This window comes from Rhopalosiphum padi, chromosome 3, assembly GCF_020882245.1.
Source record: "Rhopalosiphum padi isolate XX-2018 chromosome 3, ASM2088224v1, whole genome shotgun sequence".
NCBI classification, from domain to species: Eukaryota; Metazoa; Arthropoda; class Insecta; order Hemiptera; family Aphididae; genus Rhopalosiphum; species Rhopalosiphum padi.
The window spans coordinates 38,208,648-38,235,520 of NC_083599.1; the positions used below are offsets into that span (position 1 = coordinate 38,208,648).

At 25.2% G+C, this 26,873-nt stretch overlaps 1 protein-coding gene across 1 annotated transcript; it reads left to right on the top strand.

Moving 5' to 3' along the window:
- The first annotated feature begins 1,038 nt into the window (after nucleotides 1-1,038).
- LOC132924143 (dedicator of cytokinesis protein 9) lies at nucleotides 1,039-25,768 on the top strand. The gene is made up of 34 exons (XM_060988268.1): nucleotides 1,039-1,149; nucleotides 2,877-2,993; nucleotides 3,740-3,856; nucleotides 3,994-4,169; nucleotides 4,255-4,324; nucleotides 4,398-4,543; nucleotides 4,673-4,775; nucleotides 4,856-5,024; nucleotides 6,559-6,749; nucleotides 6,834-6,992; nucleotides 7,559-7,756; nucleotides 8,206-8,375; nucleotides 8,458-8,619; nucleotides 8,684-8,763; nucleotides 9,087-9,331; nucleotides 9,408-9,649; nucleotides 9,764-9,851; nucleotides 10,315-10,503; nucleotides 11,456-11,641; nucleotides 12,413-12,610; nucleotides 13,402-13,920; nucleotides 14,557-14,687; nucleotides 14,771-14,856; nucleotides 15,717-16,125; nucleotides 17,161-17,429; nucleotides 17,692-17,967; nucleotides 18,042-18,326; nucleotides 20,644-20,852; nucleotides 21,096-21,515; nucleotides 22,374-22,520; nucleotides 22,668-22,890; nucleotides 22,979-23,151; nucleotides 24,456-24,574; nucleotides 25,252-25,768. Exons 2-34 carry the CDS (start codon nucleotides 2,895-2,897, stop codon nucleotides 25,493-25,495), a joined length of 6,498 nt encoding a protein of 2,165 aa, XP_060844251.1. The 5' UTR covers nucleotides 1,039-1,149; nucleotides 2,877-2,894; the 3' UTR covers nucleotides 25,496-25,768.
- The last annotated feature ends 1,105 nt before the right edge of the window (nucleotides 25,769-26,873 follow it).

The following is a 26,873-nucleotide window of genomic DNA, read 5'->3' on the forward strand; positions in this document are numbered from 1 at the left end:
AATTTTACAGCAAATTTGAAAAATTAGAATAATTCACTGTGTGCGCTCTGTAGTTGAAAGTTTGTAAACAGTTAATCGTATAAACGTGTAATGGCTAATATTATATATTAAAAATTGTTATGAGCTATTTGTGATTGTGCATTGAGAAACCAATTGTTCAGTGGTTTATTTGAGTTGTAATTATCTATTATTGACAACATTATTTATATTTTTTACTTTGTTGATTGTATTTTAACTTTAATGTCAATCCGCCACGACTTAGTAGTAAATATAGTTCTCTGAAACGATGTTTAATGTGTGCAACTTGTATTTTTCTATTAGGTCTACTAGGTACATTAAAAATTAAAAGCACATTAAGTTCAAATAAGTCCAATACTTTTAATAATATACCTATTATAATAAAATAAAAAATTTTTAATAAAATAAAATTAATATATATATGGGCATTACACCACTACTAACTTTTAGTTTTCTCACGCCAATGAAAAAAACAAAATACCTACGAGTTACAATTGAATATTTAAAAAACTGTAATATTTAAACTGAGGCATCTTTCCAAAAGGTAAAAAGCCGAGAAACAATAGTTAGGTACAAACACTAGTCACTACAAACAGTTTAACAGTATAAAGTTCAAAGAATACTACTTCGACATGGTCTATTACTGAGAGGTAAGAGTAAACAAAATACTGATATTTGAGATATTTCCCGATGGATTGTTAAATTAATTATATTTTCTTACCTATTTAATATTTTCTATCAACCTAGTATTTTTAATAAGCTTTTAAATGGTTGTTGAATTAGAATATTTTTAGTTTCCATGATTTAAAACAATATATTTGATGAATGAGTTATCAACAAATAATAATTGTAGTATTCACATACCTTATTAGCCATTAACCACTACCCATTTATGATACTAGTATACTTGCTACCTACCCTTTGTTAAAATCTAAAAGTATTAAAAAGTGGGCAAATAGCTATCGCTGTGCTGAACTGCTGACGTGCTGTTCGCCTGTTCAGTCGTAGGTGTCGAGTGGACCTTGTCATTGAGTAGATCACTGCGTAGGTACTGTTGTACTAAATGTGTTAAATTTAAATTCAATGATGAATTATTTTAAGTGGAGATGATCAGTTAACCTATATTACTAAGTATGTATTTGTATTAGGTATACAATTATATCGCTATTATAGTAATTTATTTTACTATTATATGTATTAATATTGTAGATTGGTTTAATTTTTTCCGAAAACATAAGATCTATTATTTGATATTTATAAATTACTAAAATTAGTAATGTATAATACCTAGTATTTCTAATTTACATACCTAATATTATATTATCATGGTTATTATCTAACTTTTAACCGAGACGGCAAGACTTACCATAAAATGGTGTGAAAATATTCGTAGTATAGTCGTATAGGTACTTACAATTTTATAAGCAATACCTAAATACTTTGAAAATGTCATTGTGCATTTAGTAAATTATATTAATAACGTCTAAATTGAGTCTCCAGAAATAATATTATTAAATTAAACAAAGATAACTAAAATCATAATTCTTTATTTTAAAACATCTTTTTTTTGTTTATTTAAATGTCAAATGTCTATAAAAAAACTAGGTTTAATAATTCTAAAGATTTTTAGGTTTCAATAAGATTTACTACTAAGAAACCTCGTATTAATTTATCAAGCTTTAGCTATAAAAACTAAAAATTGTATAAAATTTAAATTTAATTTAACCAATTTTCACTATAATTATCCAATTTTATTCAAAAATGTGATATTGATCGATCGTAAAATTATGTTTATAAAAATAATAAAGTGCAAAAAATGCACTAATATGTTGACAAATTTTAAATACCTAAGTACTTTTCTAAAAATATTAGGTACCAAATATGTAAAAATATGCAGCCAAACCTTGTATATAATTTTAACATTTCACAAAACAAATTTACCTATATCTTGCCAATTATACCTCATTTACGAACACCATAAAAACATAAGTGGACATTTAGTTTATTTTTTAGGTGGATTCCAATAATCCAATGTAAAGTGACCCGCAGGGGCTTCGTCCCCGCACCCCCTTTCTATACACAAGTATACTTGACATATTAGGTAGGTATCTTCGATTTTCTGGGGGTCTATTGAAATATTTAAAAAATATGTAAATACAAGAAGGGCCAAATCCTAAATAATAAAACACGATGTATTTTAAATAACAAAATTGTTGGTACGTAAAAAATCAATATAAATGCAAATTACAAACCAACAGTACGATAACACGGATTAGAATAGGGATTTACGAACATTTTTTTGATTACCTATTGTTATGTGGATAGGTATAATTATTTTTTTTGGTTACGAGTTTACGACATCAGTATGGCAGTCCACCTGTTACCACTTAATTGGCAATTGGCATTTGGCACTAATACTTATAAGTTATCAGTTATTACCAAACAATTTTTATCTTTAATCGTTTTCGTTTATCTTCAAGTAGGCAGGAATTGTTGTCTAAAAAAACAACATTCAAAACTCAAAATGGTCTTAGCACCTTATCAGTTATCATATATTATCAAATATCATTATCGTTATCATTATCGGTACGCGGCATATATTAATGAATTATGCAATTATAAAAGGCTTAGAGACGACAGCCGAATTTCAGTAACATTTTAAATTAAAACTAGTTGAAAACCATTTTTTATTGCTCATAGACTTCAATATTACAATAATTTTACATTAAGTTTCAAAATAACTGCATTACTAACGTTTACAATTTCCATATTCATTATTAAAATAAATTATTATTTATTATGCATTTAAAAATGTATTTTTATGTTATTTGTAATTTATATTTAATTTTTAACATAAGTTGAGTTCAGAGTTGAGTATGGGAGAAAGAAAATTCACCAAAGGCTTAGGGCGGCCAGGAATGGCAGCTCAACTTCGAGAAACTGTATCTCAAGTTGTCCGTGATAGTTCAAATAACGTAAGTCTTAATTAGTAAATCTACTTCATTTTTGTAAAATATTTTTTTTTAATTTCTTAGTACAAAACATTTTTATAATTTAATAATGTTAATATAGTTATAGAACTAATTTTTGATCAATTATTGCTGAATCTATTAGGTTGTTTTATTTAATAACTTTAGACATATTGCATAATACTGCTTTTTATTCAATATTTTGAATATACTTTTAACAAGACTTTTTTTAAACCTAACCTAATATAAGTATTAAAGGTAATTATTTCTTAACTTCACCTCTTTAACTAGATAATAGAATATAAAATAATTAAACTGTTAAATAAAAATTTCTCTACCCCGGGCCATAACTGTCCTAATTTCACATATTATTATATCATTAATTTCTATTTATCTAATATAATTATTTTCTCTACTGATATTTTATGATAGCTGTACAATGGTTAATTAAACATACAATTAAAATATAAAATTCTGATTTTGTATTTGAAAGTTAATTTAAGTAATTTCCAAAGTTTAGGTTAAAAAGTTCAGTTTTAGAGTTTACTTTGATTTAGAAAATATAATGTGTACCTAATTAAACAAATTCTAACAAATTCTTATCTATTAAAATTATTAATAAAATAAAATAAATATGTAACTTATATTGTTATCTTATAGTTAATTTTTTAAAAAATGTTATAAATTTTAATTATTTTGTTTATAAATTATTTATAAATAATGTATAAATAATATTATTTTATTTTTGACAGCAAAAATGTTTTCAAGTAGATCCATTAGACTTTGAAGACTATATTGCTAAGAACCATACAGTTTTTCAAAATGATCCTCAAAGAGAATTATTACTTTATCCTTCTGACGATGTTTCAGTAAGTCTAAAACTAAATCAAATATTTCAAATTTAAAAATTTAAAGTACATTAATTAATTAATTTATTAATTATGTAATATTTGTTTGATGGTTAATATATATTTTTTTAATAAAACAAAACTTTTTTTTTATATAGCAAGTGGTTTTACCAAGAAGATATCGTACTATGGATCCCAGTATTCCTTCTAACGCAGACACAACAGATTGCTCACTTTTAACAAAAAGATGTATAGAAAGTTACTTAGCTAACTGGAATGTTATACACTATAAATATAGTGCATATTCAGGATCATATATTCAATTTCCATCAGAGTAATTATGTTTATATAATTGTTTCGTATAAATTTAAACAGTATTTATCACTCATGTATACTCAATACTTATTCAAATTTTTTAGGGTATTCAAAAATGACGATTTCAAAGAAGAAATTTATGAGATTGATACAGACCTAGATGGATTGGATAAAGTAATACAATTATTGTTATGTGGTGTAATATTATTATATTATATAAACTATTAAACTAATTTTTATTCAAAAGGAATGGAAAACAATAAAAAATGATAGTGCTTTATTCAAACAAGGGTATTTATATAAAGGTCCTGATGGTGGTGGAGGTGCTTCAGAACGAATGTTTGCTAATTTAGCTGGTTCAAAATCATTCAAACGACGTTTTTGTATATTGAAGTAAATTTATATACATCATTACTAGGTTTTTTTAAAGTAATACTGTTTTAATTAAAACTAAAATATTTCTTAATTGCTATAAATATAAATATATAATATATTTGTTTATAATCTATTATTTATTTTTAGACAACAAGTGGATGGAACATATATATTAGAGGTTTATAAGGATGATAAAAAAGGTGATACTAAAGCAACAATTGTTATGGATTTGTGCGACAAAGTAATTCGGGTAAATATTTTTGATTATTTACTTTATATTTTACTTATACGTGATAGTTTTTTTATAGTATAATGTCTTTACATTTTTAGAATAGTAAAAAAGGCCGTTTTTGTTTTGAATTACGGATGGCTGATACCGATAAAAGCTATTGTTTAGCTACAGATACAGAGCCTGAACTTATGGATTGGATGACCAAATTACAATTAGCATTGCAGCACAATAGTGACAAACGGGAAGACAAAATAACAGAAAATAATAGTACGAAAAAATTTAATTTAATCATTAAGAAGATATAGTACTCACATGTGTTGTTTCTGTCTTACTAACGTACAACATAGCAAATTTTCGTTCACCAGTTAAAGCTAAATATTAAAGCTAACATCATAAAATGTGTTCTGCTGAACAAAAATTTGTTATGATCTACATTAGTAAGACAGAGACAACACATGCGGGTATAACGTCATCTTAAACTTTAAACAGTATAATTATATTATTTTAAGATATCAGACAGTGGTGCTATTTTAGGCTTAAATGTTATTTTATGTATATTGCATATTAATATATATTATATAATATCTCTACTATCTAGCTTTGCCTGATTCTGACAATTTTTTTTCATATTGTTAATAATATTTTTAATTAGATATTAGGCATAATTTGAATGCATTCCTGTTTTATACATAGGTATAAATACCTTAAATTTCAAAAAAAAAAAAATGTTAATTAAAAATATGGGCATTTCTTACTATGCAATTTTTTTGATAAAATGGTTGCAATCCTTATGCAATAGTATAATACTGAAATAGAATCCCTGATATTAAGATTAAATTAAATTTTTAAACTTTCTGCTTTTAACTCTAAACTAGAATATACATTTTGAAAAAAATCTTGTTCAGTATTGTAATTTAGAATTTTAAAATAAGAAAATTAAAAATATAGTTTAATTTTAAAGTTAACATTTATAATTTGATTGTTACAATAACAACATCAAACTTTTTATAAACAATACATTTTATATCAAAATCAGATAGAAAAAGCTATGCTTACATTTTATTCAGAAGTTGATTTACTTTATTTAGTAGAAAATACAGTAAACTCTCGATTATCTGTAGAATAATGTGGTGCAGCAATCATGGATAAGCAAATTCCCACATCAGGAGTCAAAAACTTGACAAAAAAAGTATTTCTATTTTCTGATTTCATAACCCCTGGGTAGGATGGGGCATTGCTATCAGAATTACAGCTTTTTTGGGTTAGTTTTGAATAGTTTTCTAATGATTTATTTTATTATATATACATAAACATAATTCTTTGGTTCAGTGAAAGGTGACGGATAATTGAGAGTAGATTGTATGACCTACTGTTAAAGGGCGCATTATATTTAATTAGAATTTCAAAAGTAGCATTTTTTTGAACGTGAACTGCAGAATCATAATTTTTTCTATCTTAGTACGGTTAAAAAGAAAACCAATGGTCCAGGTATAAAATAATGAAGCTAACCGGGAATATATGTTATTGTATTCACACATTTCTAACAATGATTAGGTGTTTTGATTTAATTTATGTTTGAAATTTGTTGAAAAGTCTATCAGTTATAAATATATATTTTATGAATTCATTATTTTATATTTTGAAATTAATTTTAGTTGCTTTATTTTATACCATCTTATCCAAATATATTTGAATGATATAATTTCCAATTAAAAATATCTTTCTTAATATTAAGTAGGAACCTTATTAAAAAATTTTTATAATGTAACATGTATTGACTTTACATTACTGAATTATTTAGAAGAAATCACTTCTAGTGACAAGAACATACCAAGTATACCACCTAATGATAGTTTTGGTACATTAAAAGGCTTAGAACATAGTGTAAATCCTCAATTGATGAGATACGCTAGAGAAACTGATTCGTTAAATGCACATGCACGTCAAGAAAATAGAAGAAGACTTTTTGCTGTTTATCCATTTTTACAACAAGTAAATAGTATTCTTATTATACAATTTTTTTTATTATTTATCAAAAATTTTTATTAATGTTTTTAAAATCTTTTAATTTTTCAGCCTAGTAGTTATATTAGACAAGATGTTTTAAATCAACCAGCTGATAGTATATCAGAGCCATACAAAGAAAAGTTTGGTCAGAGAGTTCTAATTGAATGCCAAGCATTGAGTTTTCGATTACAAATAAGCAATGAGGAAAATGATAGTTCCGCAAATCAAGTAATAATTGTTTTTTATTATAAAATAGTTGCATATAATCATTTTTGACTTATTTTAGTGTTGAAATTTATTTAAAAAATATTTTTTTAAGTACCTAGTAAAAAATCTAAAAATGTGTCATTTAGCATAATTTATGATATAATCTTAAATTGAAGATTGAATACTAATCGTGATAATTTTTTGAAATTACTTGTAGTTTGTTTTTTAAAAATTAATAAACAATTTTAATAAAATACTAATAGATCTTATAAGTTTGGATCTTAAGTTTCCAAATTTAATTGAACTAAATAGATAAAAAATTAGACAAAAATCTTAATCATGAACAATATTGGTAATATAATAATTATATTATTGTACTTTACATTTTTAAGTAACAATTCTCAGTAAAATGTAGATACTTACTTCTTTATTATTATTTTCTATAATATATTTCTTTAAAGTATGTAAATACTATGTAAATATTTAAATAATATACAATTGCATCCCTTATCAATCATTATTTATTAAAGTATTATTAATGTTATTTACAATAACTTTTTAATTTAGTTTTGTTTTCTTTTGTATAGGTTGAACCATATTTTACAACAATGGCATTGTTTGATATACGCGCTGGTAAAAAAATATCGGAGGATTTTCATTTTGATATTAACCACGACAGTATGAAAAATCTACTTAATCATGATAATCAAATTGATGGTCATAAGTTTATCGAGATATCAAAAAATTGTAAAGTGACCAAGAATTGGTTATTTAAGCAAAAACAAGTAATTATTTTATATAACTATAAACACCTAAGCCTTTAAGGTTAATGCAGAGTTATTTCTTTATAATGATAAAAAATCTGTATTTATCGTTTTATGGTTTTTTAATTTTTACTTGAATTGCTATTCTGGAATTAATGGTTCATTAAAAATAAATCTTCTATAGGTTATATAACTATAATATATATTGATACAATTGAAATTTAATTTAGTTTTTGAAAAGGGTAACTAAGCAATCCCATTATATTAAATCAAATTTATGGTATGGATTGTTTCAGATATTACAAAAATATAAATTATAAATAATTAAATTTAAATAAAATGATTTTTTTAGAATGAATAATGGATGAATATATAATATTATACAAATTATTAATGAATTACCACTTATTTATTCATACTATTATAATATATTTATACATTATTTAAAAGAATTTTTATTATATTTTTAGGCAATAATGTGTATATCAAAACCCCATTCAGATATATTCTTAGTTTTAAGAATAGATAAAGTACTTCAGGGTGGTATAGTACGTGTTTCTGAACCATATATTAAAGCAACAACGAATAATAAAGATAATGGTCTAAAAGTATTCAAAGCCGTTAAAAATATTTGTCATAGGTAAACCAAAAAAAAAAAAAAATGGTGAATCTAAGTATAGTTAAAATAAAAATAAATTATTAATTTGTTTTTATTTTTTTAGGTTAGGTAATTACCGAATGCCATTCGCTTGGTCTGCTCGACCTTTGTTTCGATTATATAGTTGTGAACTAGATACATCTTCCGATTACATGACATTGTATAGGCAGGAGCTTTCTAAGCTAGGAGATGATGATATGGTGAAAATACTAATGGAATATCGCAAGTGAGTTTAGTAGTTTATTATAGTTTTGTTTTTTGATGGTTTTATAAAAAAAACTTTTTTTTAGACCTGAAAAAATGAACAAATGTATTATAATTCCTGGTCATGTCCAAATAAAAATTCAACAGTTGACCAGTACTCCAGAAAGTAAGAGTCAACAATTAATCATATATATTTTTTTTAACATATAATTATTGGCATCTTTTAAAGTTTAAGGTAGGTGGTGGTAGACATTTATTATGTCTTTGATTTCTACTTTTTTTCTATAATTATGATATGATTATTAAACAAATTAGCATATAATATTTTGATATTATAATATCTAATGGTGTGTTAATAAAAATATTATATAATTATTTAACTAAATTTATCATTACAATGGCTGATTTAATAAATTTTATAAATTCCTCATCTGGTTTTATTTTATGTTTGCTCTATATTATTTGTACTAATTATTTTTTATTGTTTAGATGTATTGACTACATGTTGGACTGCAGTTAAACCTTTTCCTATTCCTCCTAGTCGAGATCATCCAATCATTGAAATTACAGAATTATATCCAGACGCACATCCACAAACGACTTATATTAATCACATATATGTGTATCCACTGTCTTTGGCATTCGATACACAAAAGCATATTCCTCGAGCTCGAAACATTACGTGTATGGTTCAACTATTTGATAGTGATAATATTGACTCTAAGCCTATTAAGGTAATTTTATATTTAATATGTTTCTCTTAAAGTTAATTTATAAAATGTTTTTAAATATTACTTCAAAATATTATAGTGCATTTATGGGACACATGGTCAATTATTGAGTTCTATGTGTACTAATGTTTTATACCATAGTACAAACCCAATTTGGTATGATGAAATTAAAATAAGACTACCAGTGCACATAACTCCAAAACACCATCTATTGTTTACTTTTAAGCATATTTCGGTAGATGGTTCACGTAAAAAACAATCAAATATTTCAGTAGAAACAATAGTAGGATACTCATGGCTACCTCTTATCTTCAAATCCAAGTAATAATAAATTTATTAAATTAATTAATATATTTATTACTAATAAATAAAATACTAATAAATTATTAGTATTTTACATTGTCTCATAATCTCAATTATATTTCATTTATTTAGAATCAACGTGGATGCCAAATTTTTACCTGTATCTGTAGGATTACCAGCAGGGTATTTATCAGTACAGCCATTTGGTCTTGGAAAAGGAGTAAGCCATTTATTTTCTTTAATACAGTTAATTGTTATTTGTTCATATTATAATGTAACTTGAATAATGAATGTCTTACCTTAAATCAATCACCCTGTTATAGGTATATGTAATTAATAATTACATATTAATAATTAGTAATATGATAAAATACATTTAATATAAACATCTGAATGAATACTTAATTATTTATTTATTTATACTGTTGCCTATTATTTATTATATACATTTGCCCTTTAATTATATAATAATTAAGTAGTTATTATTTATGTCAAGGCACATTTTTTCCCTGTATGTAATCTAAAAATCGTTAATAGTCGATAGTTTTCCATTCTAAACATTAATCTAATTTTATGTTATGTTATTATCTTTTTTATCTAATAATCGTAACTAAATATATACATAATTAAAATATTATAAATGATACTTTTTAATTTTTTTAAAAATTTTTTAATTCATTTAGTATTGTGGACCAGAAGTGTGTTGGATAGACGGACAAAAGCCTTTATTTTCATTCAAGTGCCATTTGTTATCCAGTGTTTATTCATCAGATAACCATATGCAAAATCTTTTTGCACATGCAGAACGTCTGGAACATAGTAAAATAACCACCATTATACCTCCCGAAACAGAAACATGTAAAATATTAAAAGTAATATATACTTCTATTAAAATTAAATACGTGCAACTGGAATTGATGACAATGCCTATAAAAGAAAGTAAATTATATCATTGTATTTGTTATCATTTCCTAATGATATCCGACAATGATCCACATTACACAGTAAAATTATATATTTAAAACAGGCAGAAAAAAATATTTAAATATAATATAAAAACTGTTAGTTTAATTTATTGTTTTAAATATTTCAATTTAATTTGTGTATGTTATACTATGTTTAAATACCAAAATGAATTAGTATAAATATTAGTGTCATATTTACATACCTTGTATAAATCGTTGTTGACTTCTGTTAAAACCGCTAATACATTTTTTCCATAAGCACACGATCGGTATTAGGAATACTCAGATACTGTAATATTTTCACACTAAATTTATTTTTGAACCTATTTTTTTTTTATTTTGTGCAGATGATTGATATATATATATAAAAATTTATTATATTTTCGTTATTAACTAAATAAAAATGTTAATTATAGTTATTTTTAAATATTAAACTAATAAACTTTTTTTTACCAAATTCTAAGTCACAAGTACACAATGTACACCATTTTCTTCAGTTTTTTTATCTTTTTATTTTAAAATACATTCAATATCTTCCTCTAATTGCAAAAATCAAACTTCATCTATCGTTTATAGTTAATGCTAATGCTACACTTAAACAAACTGGATAATTAAACATAGGACGGACCAATAAAACTCATAAATTTAAGTGATAGTTATGCGGAAATTAGTAACTCAGTAACTAAGTATAGGTAGTCATTACGAAATTTTTATTTTTTCAGTATACATTTTTAAATTAAAAGTAGAACAATTCCTAGGTTTTCTTAGACCTAATTCTTTTATTGGAATTGTCATCATTTCCTAAACTGTCAACATTTCTAGTAACATGTATAAGTTATTTTTATATTGTATTTCTTAGGCATCGCACGCAATTGATTTGATTTCTGTAATCAACTTTTTACCAACATTATTCAATCAGTTATTTAATTTGCTGGCATTTACATCTTGTACCAATATTGCAAGCAATATAATTAGGTTATTGGTTCATATAGTAGATTCAATTCAAGAATCTGGTAGATGTGACACATTAAACATTTATATTAAGGTATGTGGTTTATTACTTTATTTATATTATTTTATCAATTATTGTTAGACAATAAATGATTCATTTAATGCATATAATAAATTACCTCTCTATTATATAAAAACAACATCTATGTTATAACTTAAATTGAATTATATAATCAAATTCTTAGTAAATTTTATAAATTGATAATTTTAAATAAACTAGGTCTTTAATTGTACAAGTGTTACATAAATTTAGGCTTACTAAGATGTATCTTTGTCAGTGTATCTATTGATCCATAGACTAGTTTATAGAAAGTAAAATTAAATTAGATAGACACTTCTAAATAAACAAAATATATGAGTTAAATACGGTATTTCTTTTAATTTTTAAAGATGTTTAAATGTATTAGTAATCATTATATAAAACTACATATTTTATTTAAATTGGAAATCTTAGCTTTTTGAAATATGTTATAAAAATGCCAAAATTAAATTAAATTTTAGATTTTATAAGGTATAGAATTTTTGAGAAGTTTTTTAGACTTAACCATTTAACTAGAAGTTTTAGAGAAAAATGCGAAAAAATCTAATCAATAATATATAATTAATATATCATAGTCTATGAAAAAGTTATATTATAATAATTTCTTGTTTTTCTAACTTTTCAGGAATACTTTATAAAATGTATTTAAAGTTAAAATGTTAAATGTTAGTTAGATAGTTTATAAGATAATTATTTTAACTGATAAATATAGTGTGTAATAATAATGTAAATCTTTGTTATTTAAATTTTTCTTATGTATTTCAGTATGTTTTTACTACTCCAGCCACAAATACACCTAATAACACTGTGCATGATCAACTCCTTGCTCATTTACCAAGTTTACTCAACCCAGATAACACAGATTTTTTATTAATCAATAAATTTCTAATCAACTCAAACTTTTTCTTTCAAATTGTGATAAAGAGTATGGGACAATATTTATTGACATCAAACAGAATTAAGGTACAATTATAATTTTATTAAAAATAGTTTTTTTTTCAAATTCCTCTATTCTTAGAGTATGACAGTATGTTAATATTGTTAAAGAAAAATAACAAAATAAACAAGAAACTTAAATGTAAATAATTGAACAATATACATACATGATTATTAATTAAAAATGACTGTTTCATGAAAAGTCACTATATTTAAAATTATTATTGTGATTGTTTAAGTGGTTACTACATAATGATGCTTCTATTATTATAATAATAATAACACATTAATACTTAATACTTATGGTACTTATTTTACCAAAATAATAATAATTATTTTACTTATTTTTATTCACAAATAACATAGTAATATATAACTCATATGTATTTAATAGTATATGTTGTGTACGAGTACAATATTTTTAAATCAAATTGCTTCTAACCTGTATATTTTTCATCAAATTTAAATAAAAAACCTATCAGAAAGGTTTTTTTTAAATTTTTTTAGATCTCTTTACTTCTACAGATGCTTTATTAAGTAACCTAGACTTCAGCCCTCCTTCCTCATAAATCTTAAACATATCAGGATGATAAATAAAAGTATTTCTTTTTAGAATTTTTCCTTAGTAATCTTAATATTTACAAACTAACTGGTCCAACTATGATAGAATTGTTATAATTTAAAAATTATAAACAGAAAAAAATTATTCTTTTATAAATAAAATAAATATTTTCTTAACTTTAAAAAAAAAAGTATACTTAAAAGTGTGATACCAATATAACTGTATAATTTTAAAAATTGCAAAAATATTTTCACAGATGCGTCGTAATGAAAGGTTTTCTTCAGAATATCAGTCTCGTGTTCATCATATGTTAATAGACGTACTATTGCCGTATGTCACGCTTAAACACAAAGAAATGCCGTCACAAGTCGCCAAGTTGAATATGGCTGCAGCTCATTTCTTAAAGAAATGTTTGACGTTTATGGACCGAGGATTCGTATTTCGTCTAATAAATTTATATATTAACAGCTTGTCGACTTGTGATTCAACTTTTGTTAGAAGTGCAAAGTTATTATTCATGAAGATAGTTATATCACACGAACATTACGTCTCATTTAATTTACCTGTCCAAAACGGACAAACGCCCCAAGGATGGTCACCACATTCTCAATACTATATGTCGGATGAATATTGTCGCCATCATTTCTTGACAGCAATATTGTTGCGTGAAGTTTCAAATTCGTTTTGCTTGCCGTACGAATACCGTCATTCAGCTATCGCGTGTTTTCGCGATTTACTCGCCAAACATGAACTTGATGATCGATATCAATCGAAGGTATGTAGTAAAATTCTTGTATTTTTTTATTATTTTAGAATTATTTGTACTAGTAGGTATTTGTTAGCTTTATGAAAGACACATATAATGAGTATTATAATACATTTTTTTTTTTAGATTTGAGTCTAAATATATTGATTTTAAATTAAATATGGTTATTAAAATATATTTATAAATCACGAGCAGTGTATTTAGAATATGATAATGTCACCTATTATATTTTTTTTCAATCTGACACTCATATTGAGGAAAAAATAAAATATTGTATAGAGACCAATGCACACACAGATAATGTTCTACATTTTAGTTTTGACAATTTGTCAATTAACTTTAATATTAGATCTTATCATTAGTGTATGCAGGATTTTAGCAGGGTTATTCTTACCTAAGATTAATCAGATCTGTAACTTCACTCTCATAAGTTTAAATTATCACTCTGACTTTGTTATATCATCTCTAAACTAGAACCATATTTTCACAAATTATTTACAATTTATTGTGTATATTTATAAATAATTTGTTATTTATATTCATTTAAGGTTTATTTAATATATATAATCATTACTGCCTATTATTTTTTTGTAATTATAATTCTTAGTAAAATGATTAATTAATAGTATATTATTTATTTTATAGGGACAAATGGCCCGAATTGCGTCACTATATTTACCCTGGCTTGGAGTTGTTATAGAAAACATTGGACGTTTAGATTATAGAAAACGAATAATTAATCAAGTCAAACGTCCTGTACATTTATCTTCACCGAGGTATTTTTAGAAAGAATTTGATTATTTATATGTATATATACAATTACATAATTAATACAATAATTTTAAAACTTGAATTTTAGACCCAAAAACCTTACTAATGATATTGGTCCAAGAATGTCTTTGAACTTGAGAGATTCTACATACTTTGCAGCTATTGCTAGTCACCGTAAGTTTTTCTTATTATAATTTTAAATATATTAGAAATATTAAAAAAGTGTTATAAGTAGGAATAAGTATACAATAATTTAATTAAATATGACTTTAAATAATAATCATGTAATATACTTAATGTATTAAAAAAAAAAAAAAACTAGAAACATTTATATATATATTATTTTGTATATTTGTTTAAAGTATTAAGTTTCTATCTTAACTCAATATTATATAATTATTGTGTAACTATAATAGGTATTAATTTTTTCATTAATCATATTTTTTTCTATAACATATAAAAATTTAAATTAAAACATATTTTTGTTATTTAAATATTATTTATATTACTATACATTATATTACAGTAATGTGGAAAATCTAAGCATTCTATACATTACCCAATGCCTGAGTATGTTATAAAATACCTGGAATTTTTGAAAAATTATTTGAATATTTTTTAGTGCCTGAATATCTTAATAAAATACCCAATAGTTTAAAGAATGTTTGTTATATTATAGGAAATATAAGTTTTAAAAATTATTCATAATTTCCATACAGGTACTATATTATAGGTATTTTATTTAGTATATTACTGCATATAATAAGTATTTTTCCAAATAAATTATATTGTTGAATTGAACAAAATTATTGGAATAATGGAACTACAATTTATGTATTATTTCCGGATCTTGGTCATTATATACAATTCCTGGGTCATATGTAATAATTTTTACATTTCTCACCTACATTGAACAATGGTCATCCTATTTTCTAGACATGTTTTTATAAAATTCCAAGTTTTCTATTTTGCTTGTAATATATATTTTATATCTATATAGGATGAATAGCAATAATATATTATTATATTTTTAGTAACGCCGTCTAAAAAGTTAATCAGCCTGGATCATCAGCAACAAGATAAACTGATTAAAACAGATTCTAATTTAAGTATAAATTCCTGTGCTTCTAATTTATCTTCTCCCGATCGAACAAATTCTTTGTCAATGTTTTCGCAAGAAACAGCTGTTAGAAGAAATTCTTACGTGTCTGAATCGGATGTTCCAAATAGAAATCGTCATTCTAGATCTGTTAGTGGCACACAGACGTATCACATTACTACAGACACTTCAGTAAATGTAGTAAGCAAATTGGAACCTGCCGAAGTCAAAGATGTCATTGTGTGTTTTTTGTTTGTTTTGAAATATTCATCCCAAGATCAATTAATATCCTGGTGGCGTTATTGTACGGAACCAGAGATTGTGGCATTTTTTAAAATTATTGAGTAAGTGAAACTTTTAATTTATAAGATTTGATTTGATTAATATTTTATATAGTACATGTCTGCTTAATTTTTATTATATAAGATGGTTTTTAAATGTTTTGGAATATAAAACGCATATTTTTTCATTTTGTACGGCTTATTGTTTTATGTAAAATTAAATGATGTGATTTTATTTTCATTTTCATTTAGTGAAATAGGCCTCTGAAACTAGAAAACGGATTTTGTTGTTTGAGGTCTTGTTAAATTCACATTAGCTAGGAAAAGTGCAGTGAAGATTTTCAGAACTTTATAGTATCTTTTATAGTTAATTTATTACAGAGTTTCAAAAAAAATGAAAACACATTTTATTGGGTGTTTTTTTATGTTTATCAGCTTTATAGCTTTGTAGTGAGTTAACGATTGAAGATAAAGTTCTGAAAATCTTCACAGCACTTCTTCTAGTTAATGTGTGACTAACAAGACCCCAAATAACAAAATCCGTTCTCCAGTTTCAGTAATCTACCACATTAAATGAAAATCTAGTAAAAAATAACTATTTTTTTAACTGTGAAAAATTAAATAATTTTTTTTAAAAATTTTTAATCTCACATTTTGTATCTACTTAATAATCTCTTTTAATAAGCTATCAACCAACTTTTTAGCTATAATAGTTTTGGAAAAAAGTTAAAAAATAGAAATTTTGGAACTGTTTACACCGTCGTTTTTGTGGATTCAAATCGTTATACCGCTTGGTTGTGATATCGGATCTCTCTCATTAATATTTTATGTTAAAGCTAACTTAATTATCCATCTACTCATTACAACTGAGTTATCATTTTCCTATTTAATAAAAATTCTTGAAGTTTTAAAAATTGAGACTTTTTTCATTTCAATTACCATACTTACTTGATTAAAAATCAACAAAGTAAAACACTACTATTCACAATAATACGTGATATACTGTAAGGGGTATATATTTATATTGTTAACTTATAAGTAAGTATAAGACATATAAATCTATAATAATGTATATGTTTTATATGTTTTAATGTATAGGTTAAGTTTACAAGAGTTTCGATATATGGGACGTCGATACATAGTGGAAGAAACATTAGCTGCAAATAACCGAGATAATGTACAACCAACTTCTACTACTACCACAAAGAAATCTATGACATTACCTGCCCGAATGCAACCACCATCTGAATTTAATGTGGATTCAACAGCTAATTTAAATTGCCAAACACAAATATCTCAATTAACACCTCCCATATTAAGTAGCAATGGTACAGGCAGCATTGGGCGAGTGGAAAATTCAAAAAAAGGTTCTTATTATTAAGTATTTAATTTTTTTTTTTACCTAATCAGTTTAAAATTTTTGTTAAGTATTTGTAAAATATTTATGTTAATATTTGAGAACCCTTTATTAAATCACCTTATAATATTATTAGGTACCTACCACCTAGGTGTTTATGTTAGTTATTACTTATTATATTTATAATTTATATACATTATGAAATTATTACTTTTTGAGCATATGAGTACATAATTATTTGATATTTATGTATAATGTTTATATTTTTTTAGATAATTCGACTAGTGATGATAACATGGCATTTCGAGTACAGAGTGAAGCCAATCTTACTGCAGAAGTGGGTTTAGTTGTCCTCGATGCTCTTTCATCTTATTGTGTACATTTTAAGGATACTTTAATGGCGTACAATGGTGAAAATGACATAATGGAGAGTGTTTTTTCCACTCTCATAGCATTTTTATGCATTCCACAGTCTACATTAGTCTGTGGACATGTGTTTGCTACTCTAAGATCGTTCATTAATAACTTTTCTTGTGTATTATTTAAAGGTATTCAAAATTAATAATTTATCTAACTAATTTAAAACTATTATAAACTGTATTTGTAACTATTATATGTTAAGGTACTGCACATTTAGTTGGTAAACTTTGCTCTCAATTATTAAATGGATGTAATAGTCGGTCTTCTAAAGTACGACAAGAATCCTGTGCTGCTCTTTATCTATTAATGCGTAGTAATTTTGAACTTTCTTCATCAAACATTACCAGAGTTCATTTGCAAACTGTCATTGCCGTGTCACAGTTGTTAGGTGACTTGACGTCTGCAGGTCTCAATAACTCACGTTTTCAAGAAAGTCTCTCATTAATCAACAGCTACGCCAATAGTGATAAAGTAATGAAAAATACTGGTAAGTACAAATTAATAGTTTTAATAAAAAAAAAATTTAAAAAAATGTGTTTTTTTCTATAAAAAACCCTTACAATCTTAAAATTAAATTTTTAAACTTTAAATAACATTTTAATGTTTAGTTCAATAATATTATAATTAATCGAATAATTATTATTTTATTTGAAAATCGGTCCAAAACTCGATTTTTAAGTCAGCAATTACTCAGGTTATTTTACACTTAATTTATTATTTAAGAGGATGTTAGCGCAATATTCGTTTTTTTCTATGTAAAAAAAATAATCATAAAAACGCATTTATATAAAATCATTATTTATGATTTTTGAGTAATCTAATAATAAAATCATCTATTTCAATAATTGTAGAGTATATTTTTTTTAAGGTTTATTATATCGGTTATATATTTTATAGTTAATTATTATTAGTTTTTAAACATAATATATATATACGTAAATTTAAATGGATATTAAATTGTCTTCATACAATATTTAGACAAATCAATCATCAGTATTATTTCCTTTAATTTTGTAATGATTGATTTTATTATTAGATTACTTAAAAACAAAAAACAAATGATTAGGTGAACACGTTTTGCCATTATTGTGCGTAATCCAGGAAGAGAAACAACAATGTGCTAACATCTTCCTTTGACAATTTTTTAATTATAAACTTAAAAATAGTTCTTATTTATATTATTTAATTTTAACCAGGCCCGTAAATAGGATTATAGCCAAGGGGGGTGGGGGGGTCCTGATTGAAATTTCGGGGCAGTAATATGAGATATTTTTGTGTTTATACCTATATAATATAGTATAATGTAAATTTTAGATTTCGAGCAGAGCGATAAATGTATTGATTTTATAATGATGTGTGCCTGTGTAAATAAGTAATTGAAAATATATGCTTCGATCTTCAACATTCATGGTGATTTCTAATAGCAAATTGGATCTAGTATTTATATTTGAGAGAGATCAAAATAAAAAAATCCAATAGTTTTCAAAATAATCGGAAAAAAGAAACAAAAACTTTAGAAAACGGGAATTTTTATGTAAAACTAGTTTTTGATAAAAGAAATGTTTGGTTTTTTGATAAATTGAAAAATTAACAACCATAAATATTCAACATTTATAATAGCATTTTCTAACATAATACAGTTTTCAAAAAATGATGACTGAGATATTTTTATACATAAGCTTTTAGTTTTGTTTCTACGAAATATATTTATTTCTCGTATAAATGTCGATAAAAATGTTTTCGCTCAGCCAAAAAGATTGAAAATATTTAAAAAAAGATCTCAAATAAGTTATTTTAGCTATATAAAAACATTTTAAATAGAAAGGTCCAATTTATTTTTAAAAGCATTTAAAGTTAAAATTTTGTCAAAATCACGAATATTTATAAAATATTTGATTTTATAGCTAAGGTTTATAAATTTAATACAAATGTTGACACAAGCATTTCATTTCAAAGTAAAAAATCTAATAAATAGGTATATGAGTAAAACTTTTTTTTATACATTTTTAATTCAAATTTGACAACAATTATTTTGTTTTAATTCATATCACATTATTTATGGGAACTTACAACTTTACATTTATTATGAATTTTACTATTTACACAATGATATTTTCAAATTATGTAGATTTATTTTAAGCCGTTTTACCATAAACATGAACCTATTCACATTACAACTGTAATTATAAAAAATATTAAAAATTCAAAAATATGCTAAATAAATTTTATATAAAGAATTGTAAAATCTTAAATCATAGAATACGTTTTGGAAAAACATGGTATTTTTTTCCAAATAATAAAAAAGATGCATAACCTTATATTAAATATTTGTCCTAATTATTATTCATATAGGTATAATTTACAATTTACATGCATAAGTCCAAGTTTGGCTGCGAATAATAGACTATATCATTGATATATAGTATATATAATATATTATTCAAAACTGATATAATATCAGTTTTGAATAATATAGCGTATTGGTAATTGGTATCTTAATAAAGTGTTTCGAAACGGTCAACGGCCAATTATACCAGAATTAAACTTCAATAAGTACTAATTATTTTGTTAACATTTTGTGTTTTATTAAATATTGCTTGTAGAAAAACAATATTGAAATGATTAATTATAATATGAACAAGTTGAGTTGGTATTTGTTGATTGATGAATTGTATTTTAAAATTATTTTTCAATTGCATTATGTATTTATACTAAAATGCGTATGTTTGTTAAAACTTTTTAAAAGTATATTCATGTATACCATTTTTACTAGTAACTGTAATCAGGCGAGTTTGGGTCTTTAGGGTTTCCAATGCAAGTGAAGGACTTAACAAGACGCGTGAGGACCGTGTTGATGGCGACTGCTCGTATGAAAGACCTGAACCACGACCCCGAAATGTTGGCCGATCTCCAACACAGTTTGGCGAACTCGTATGCGTCAACGCCTGAATTGCGTTTAACTTGGTTACAAACCATGGCTCGAAATCATGATGACAACGGAGACTTTTCAGAGGTTTGATCACAATAATAACGATTAATAGTATTCGGGATTTTTAACATTTGCGTATTACTTATAACGTCGGTAATCTTGATAAATACTTGTATTTTTTTCAATCATTTTTAACCATCTTATTTTAATAATTACTATTTACTAATTAGGTTTGGTTTATAGTGTTTTTATATAAATTATTACCGAACCCCGCTTATAATAATATAATATAAGCAGTAGAATGTATTTAATGTGAATTGTTTTCAGGCCGCCTGTTGTAGGCTCCACATTGCGGCGCTCGTAGCCCAGTACCGGAAACTGAAGGGAACGCAGGGATGGGGCGCCGAAGCGTTCGGGAAAATATCGTCGAATATTGCCAGAGACGAGACTGGCCTGCAGTTGGACTCCGGCGGCGGCAGTGTGGCGGCAAACGACACGCTGTACGGTGAGCAAGCCCTGCTGGAGCGGTTGGAAGCGTGCGCTGTCAGTCTACGCCGGGCTGAGCTGTACGAGTGCTTCGGCGAGCTGTACAAGTTGGTCATACCTGTGTACGAGCACCGCAAGGATTACCATGCGCTGGCCGACTGTTACCGGACTGTGGGTAATGCATACGACACGGCCGTGTCAGCCCGCCAGTCGGGCCGCCGGATGCTTGGCCGTTACTATAGGGTCACACTTTTCGGACAGGTATATAGAATATATGTACATTCCGTGTTACCGAAATATAATGCGACTTTATTAATAGTATAAAGCAGGATGATTCACTGTTAAATATCCTTTTGTTTATACATTTAATAAAATATTTTGGTTTTGAATACAGGTATTATCTATGTACTAAACAATTTAAAATAAATGCATTATTATTATGCAACATAATTGGACTTGAGTAATGATCTTAAGCTTGCTAGATTGATCATACGGTTATGAATTATATGATTCACCCTAATTACAGAAAAAATAGGGGAATCTAGGCTACTTAAACTAAATTTAAATTAGTTCTGAAAATAATAATTTAATTATTAAAATTTAAAATTGTATTCTTTGAATTGAAGAATTAATATGTAAAAACATTTTTTTTTTTTTTAGTCAAAGTCGATTTCAAATTCGTAAGAATGTATCGAAAAATCTATTTTTATCAAAATAAAGAATTACTTAGGTACCAATATTCTCAATATATTTTAATATTTTATAAACGTTAATAACTAAAACCAAACCAATTATTTATATAGGTATATTATTTTATTAATATTTATATATTAACGAGCTTATTTAGTTATTCTTTACTTCATTAGTTTTTCAGACATTCAGTTATTCTAATAAGCAATAGATATAAATATTATTATTATTTATTAAGTAAATAACAGCTAGAGATTATAAACATCTACGCCTTTCTATATGTATATCATATAAAATATAATATAATATGTATTATCTATTTATATTTCATGAAGTTCAATATCATACTATCATTGTCATTGTACTATTATGTACTGTAAATAAGTATAACAAAACTTATTTCTTTTTTGCTTACATTTTTTCGTTAAGGCATACTTTGGTGACCAACACGGCGTTGAATTCGTGTACAAGGAACCAAAACTAACACCTTTATCGGACATATCTGAACGGTTACTGTGTCAATACGGTGACAAATTTGGCCGGGACAATGTACGCATAATTATGGATTCAAGTACCGTAAGTATAATACAAAAAAAATCTTTCAACATAAGTATAACATTTGGGTTTGATAGACGATAATTCGAATAGTTTCCGTATTGAATTCATTTGATTTTACTGTTTTTGTATTACTATAAAAAAATATAATAATACTTGTCTGTATAGATTTCCATATCTGATTTGGACGCGAAATTTGCTTATATACAAATTACTCACGTCGTGCCATACCACGGAGAAAAATACATGGAAATCGATAACGATTCAGTTTCTGAGTTTGAACGTAATCATGATATTGATAGTTTTGTTTTCGAAACACCGTTTACACTTGGCGGCGGTCAATCTCAAAGTGGTCCGCGCGATCAATGGAAACGACAGACTATTATAAAAAGTAATATTTCAATATGCATTATTTTATATAAAAAAATTAAATAGAAATAGAGCAAAACAATTTATCATCCAAAATTATTATTCTCTAGCTGAGTATAAATTTCCATATGTCAAGAAACGATTACGGGTATGTGCTAGACGTGAAATAGAACAATGTCCTATACAAGTGGCCATCGATGAAATGTGTCAGCGAGTTCGAGAATTAAGACAAACTGTATCTGCTCAGCCAACGGATGTAAAAAAATTGCAGCTACGTTTACAAGTACACAATTTTATTAATAATGTGTTAATACATAATATATAATTGAATTAAAAACATATTAATTAAATAATACTAATTACTAAGTAGGTATTTACATACAAATGTTTTTGTTAAATTTGTTGGTTTCAGATAAATTTAAACACTAATATTAGTAAAAAATAGCGTGTATATATAAACAAGAAAGAAAGTGTAATGATATTGCAGTTAATAACAGTATTAGTTATGTTGGCTTACAAGTTTTTATACAATGCCATATCCATATTAAATTTAACGATGTATTACCCTGCAATAACTTTTATTCTTACTAGTTACTATTATTCAATGTACAATATGTAAATATATTATCCATCATAAATTAATGTTTTTTTAAAAAAAGGGGGAGAAGTAGGTATTCTACATTATACAGCATTTAGTAGGTTGATTTTTCCCTAGAACATTGTAATTATCATAATAATAAATATTATAATATATTATTGTTATTAACTTCTGAATCATTACCATCTTATTGTAGAACAGTGTAAATAAGTTCATGTTGATGGGTAATAGCTTAAAACACCTAAAATTCAATACATACATTATTAATCAACTCCTTAATGACTCAATGATATAATATGTACAACAAAGTAGTTACCTATTGGTTATTTCCCTCTCATTTTTGTTGTTGTTTTTCCCATTTATTTTTCAAAGTACTGGATATTTTAAATTTTAGTCTCCCACAATTACCAACTAACACTTATTTTCTATCAGAAATCATTCTCTAAGTTAAATATTAAAATTTATTTTCTACTATAATTTGTGTTAAAATAAAAACCAATACATTCATCTACTCAGATTATCTAAAATATTTGTGCATGCATGAGTTTTATTTTTATTGCATAGGTAGGTATATACTTATGTTTAAACTATGCTGTAATATACTTAAACAAAAATTATGTAATACTTATTTTATATTCACAATTAATTAATATTTAATAGCACATGTGGTATATTAAATGTTTTCTTAAAAAACATATGTTTTAAACTTAATTTTTTCAGTCATTTACCACATCTACCTAATTATTTATAAAATTAATATAATAATTTTATGCATTGTGGATATTAGTTAAAAGTATTTGTCTTAGATATTATAGATATGGGCATATTAAACAATGTCATAATGGATTTATTTTTTGAGAGATTCGAGGCATTTTTATGATACTTCTTAGCTACCTATTTTATGTATTGTTTTTATAGTTGTTTAAATGTTTTAGTATAAAAAATTATGTTTATAACTATACAATTTTCAATGATTTGTCACTTTACAGGGAAGTGTTTGTGTTCAAGTCAATGCTGGTCCTTTGGCATATGCTAGAGCGTTTTTGGAACCACAAGCAGTTCTTGAATTGCAGGCCGACAAAGTACAAGACCTCAAAGATACGTTTAGGTGAGCTTATAAAATACCCACACCTAAGCAATACACGTGTATAATAAATAATATAATATGATATATTCAAATATATTCTATAACCATACTGTATAAAAGGTACAAGAATAAATGTATAAATTATTCTGATCCAAGGGCAGAAGGAGTTCACGTGGATATATGATGTGCCAAACCATATTTTATTTTAAGCAAGTTGTTTTCTTCACGTGAAGTGAACGTTTTGCTGTAAAAGACGTAGTCAAAGTTGTGATTATTGACATTTGTATTTTTATAATTTATTTTTTAATTATCAGACTCAATAGAAGACACTAGCTGTGAGTATATAGGTCAAATTATGTAGGTAAATGATGATGAAATTAACTGCAGCTAGTAGTCGGAGCACAAACTGCACAAATGTTTACTTCAAACAATTATTAAAACTTAAAATCTGAAAGTTAAAGATTTTTTCAAAAATAACTATAAAATCAATACAATTACTTACCTCTAACGATGATTATAGTTATATTGTGTAATTATAGTTATCACCTGTAATATATAATATCACTTCCGACTTTTGTTCTCAGCCATTTAGTTTTTACATTTTACTTAACATCAAGCACAAAAATTTTCCAGTTTGTTTGAAAATAAATATATTATTATAATTTTTAATTGTTATTTATTTTTTTTTTTTAATTTAGAGAATTTATCAGCGCATGTTTTGATGCGTTGAAGTTGAATCGAATGTTAGTGTCTTCCGATCAAATTGAATATCAAGATGTGATGCAAGAAAACTTTTTGAAAATGTGTCGGGAACTTTCCGAATGCATTGAAAGTGATTCATTGTGGAGAGACGTGTTGCAATCCTGTACATCTCCCGGTAATGATAGTCGGACACTATTTACTGCAATTAGTGGTGCAAGTCAAGATTCATCAAATGCATAACACTTATAATAAAGCTCTAATTTAAACAAAATATAATTTACATAAGGATTCATTTTTATTCTTCAAATTGTTACTAACCTAATTTAAATTATTTCATGTTATTATTATTATAAATTATAATTATTACTATATGACTATTATTATTATTATTATTATTATTATCATTATTATTATGACTACCGCCATTGTATAACTATCGCCTCTCCAACTTTTGCCATTGAGGCTTTGTTATTATTTTAAGTATATAATATAGATAATCTATTTTACCTGTAATTTGTAAGGTGTAAATTATTTAGACTTCTCAAAGTTAGATTAGACTTATTAAGTTTAAATATTTTGTTCGATCATATTGAGTTAATCAAAGTTATGGATGCAAGTATCCTTCTGCACTAAGTTTACAATTTTTATCAAATATTTTAGAATAAAATCAATGAAAATTAATTTTTATATTGTATTATGGATATATTATAGGCATTTTAATATACATAACATTTGTATTTTGTATGCTTTTTTTTTTTAGATTTCATTAATAATTATTGTTATATAGTAGTTTTAATGATAAAATATTGAAATCTATAACTTATTAAGAAGGAATACGTTTGTTGAAAAATAAATAAAACATAAATTGTTAGACACAAATTTGATATTTTTCATGACTTTTAAGTCATAAATTATGACTCATAAAGATACCTATCTAGATATTATACTATATTTTGGACTTGTCCGTTAAAAATAACACTTTGATTTAAACTTTATTCAATGTATTGTTTGATACTCTGTGTAATGGATGTTGATAACTTAAAAAAATTTGAGTATCTTATAATTTATATTCAAATAATGAAATGCATATCATTTAGTAATAAATTAAAAATATTAATTTGTAATTGTAGCGGTAGAAGAAAGTCAGACATTTACCTGTCTTATCTGTCCATGGCGGCAAGTTTATTGTCAAGATGAAAATCATTAACCAAGACGTTCATAAAATTACGTGTAAAATAACAACAGATCTGTATTCTAACAAATCCAAGCAATAATAGTTGTACAAATATGACATTAAATGGGTGGTTTTGACCAAATGTAAAATGCAGATTTAAAATGTATCCATCATAACTAATGGTAACCCATATTAATCGCTTGATATGAGCCAAAAATCATCAAACTGCAAACCCATGGTAAGTTCCTCCATAAAAATGAGAATTCATCTAAATCCTTTCTTGGTATGCACTTACATTATGAAACAAAGGTACTATCAAAATTTCAACCTGGAGGTCACCAAAAATAATAGGCGATATGATTTTTTCATATTATTTAAAAATAATATAAAGTTGTAATTTTTATTTTATTCTATATCTATAATAATATAACATAAATATTGGAC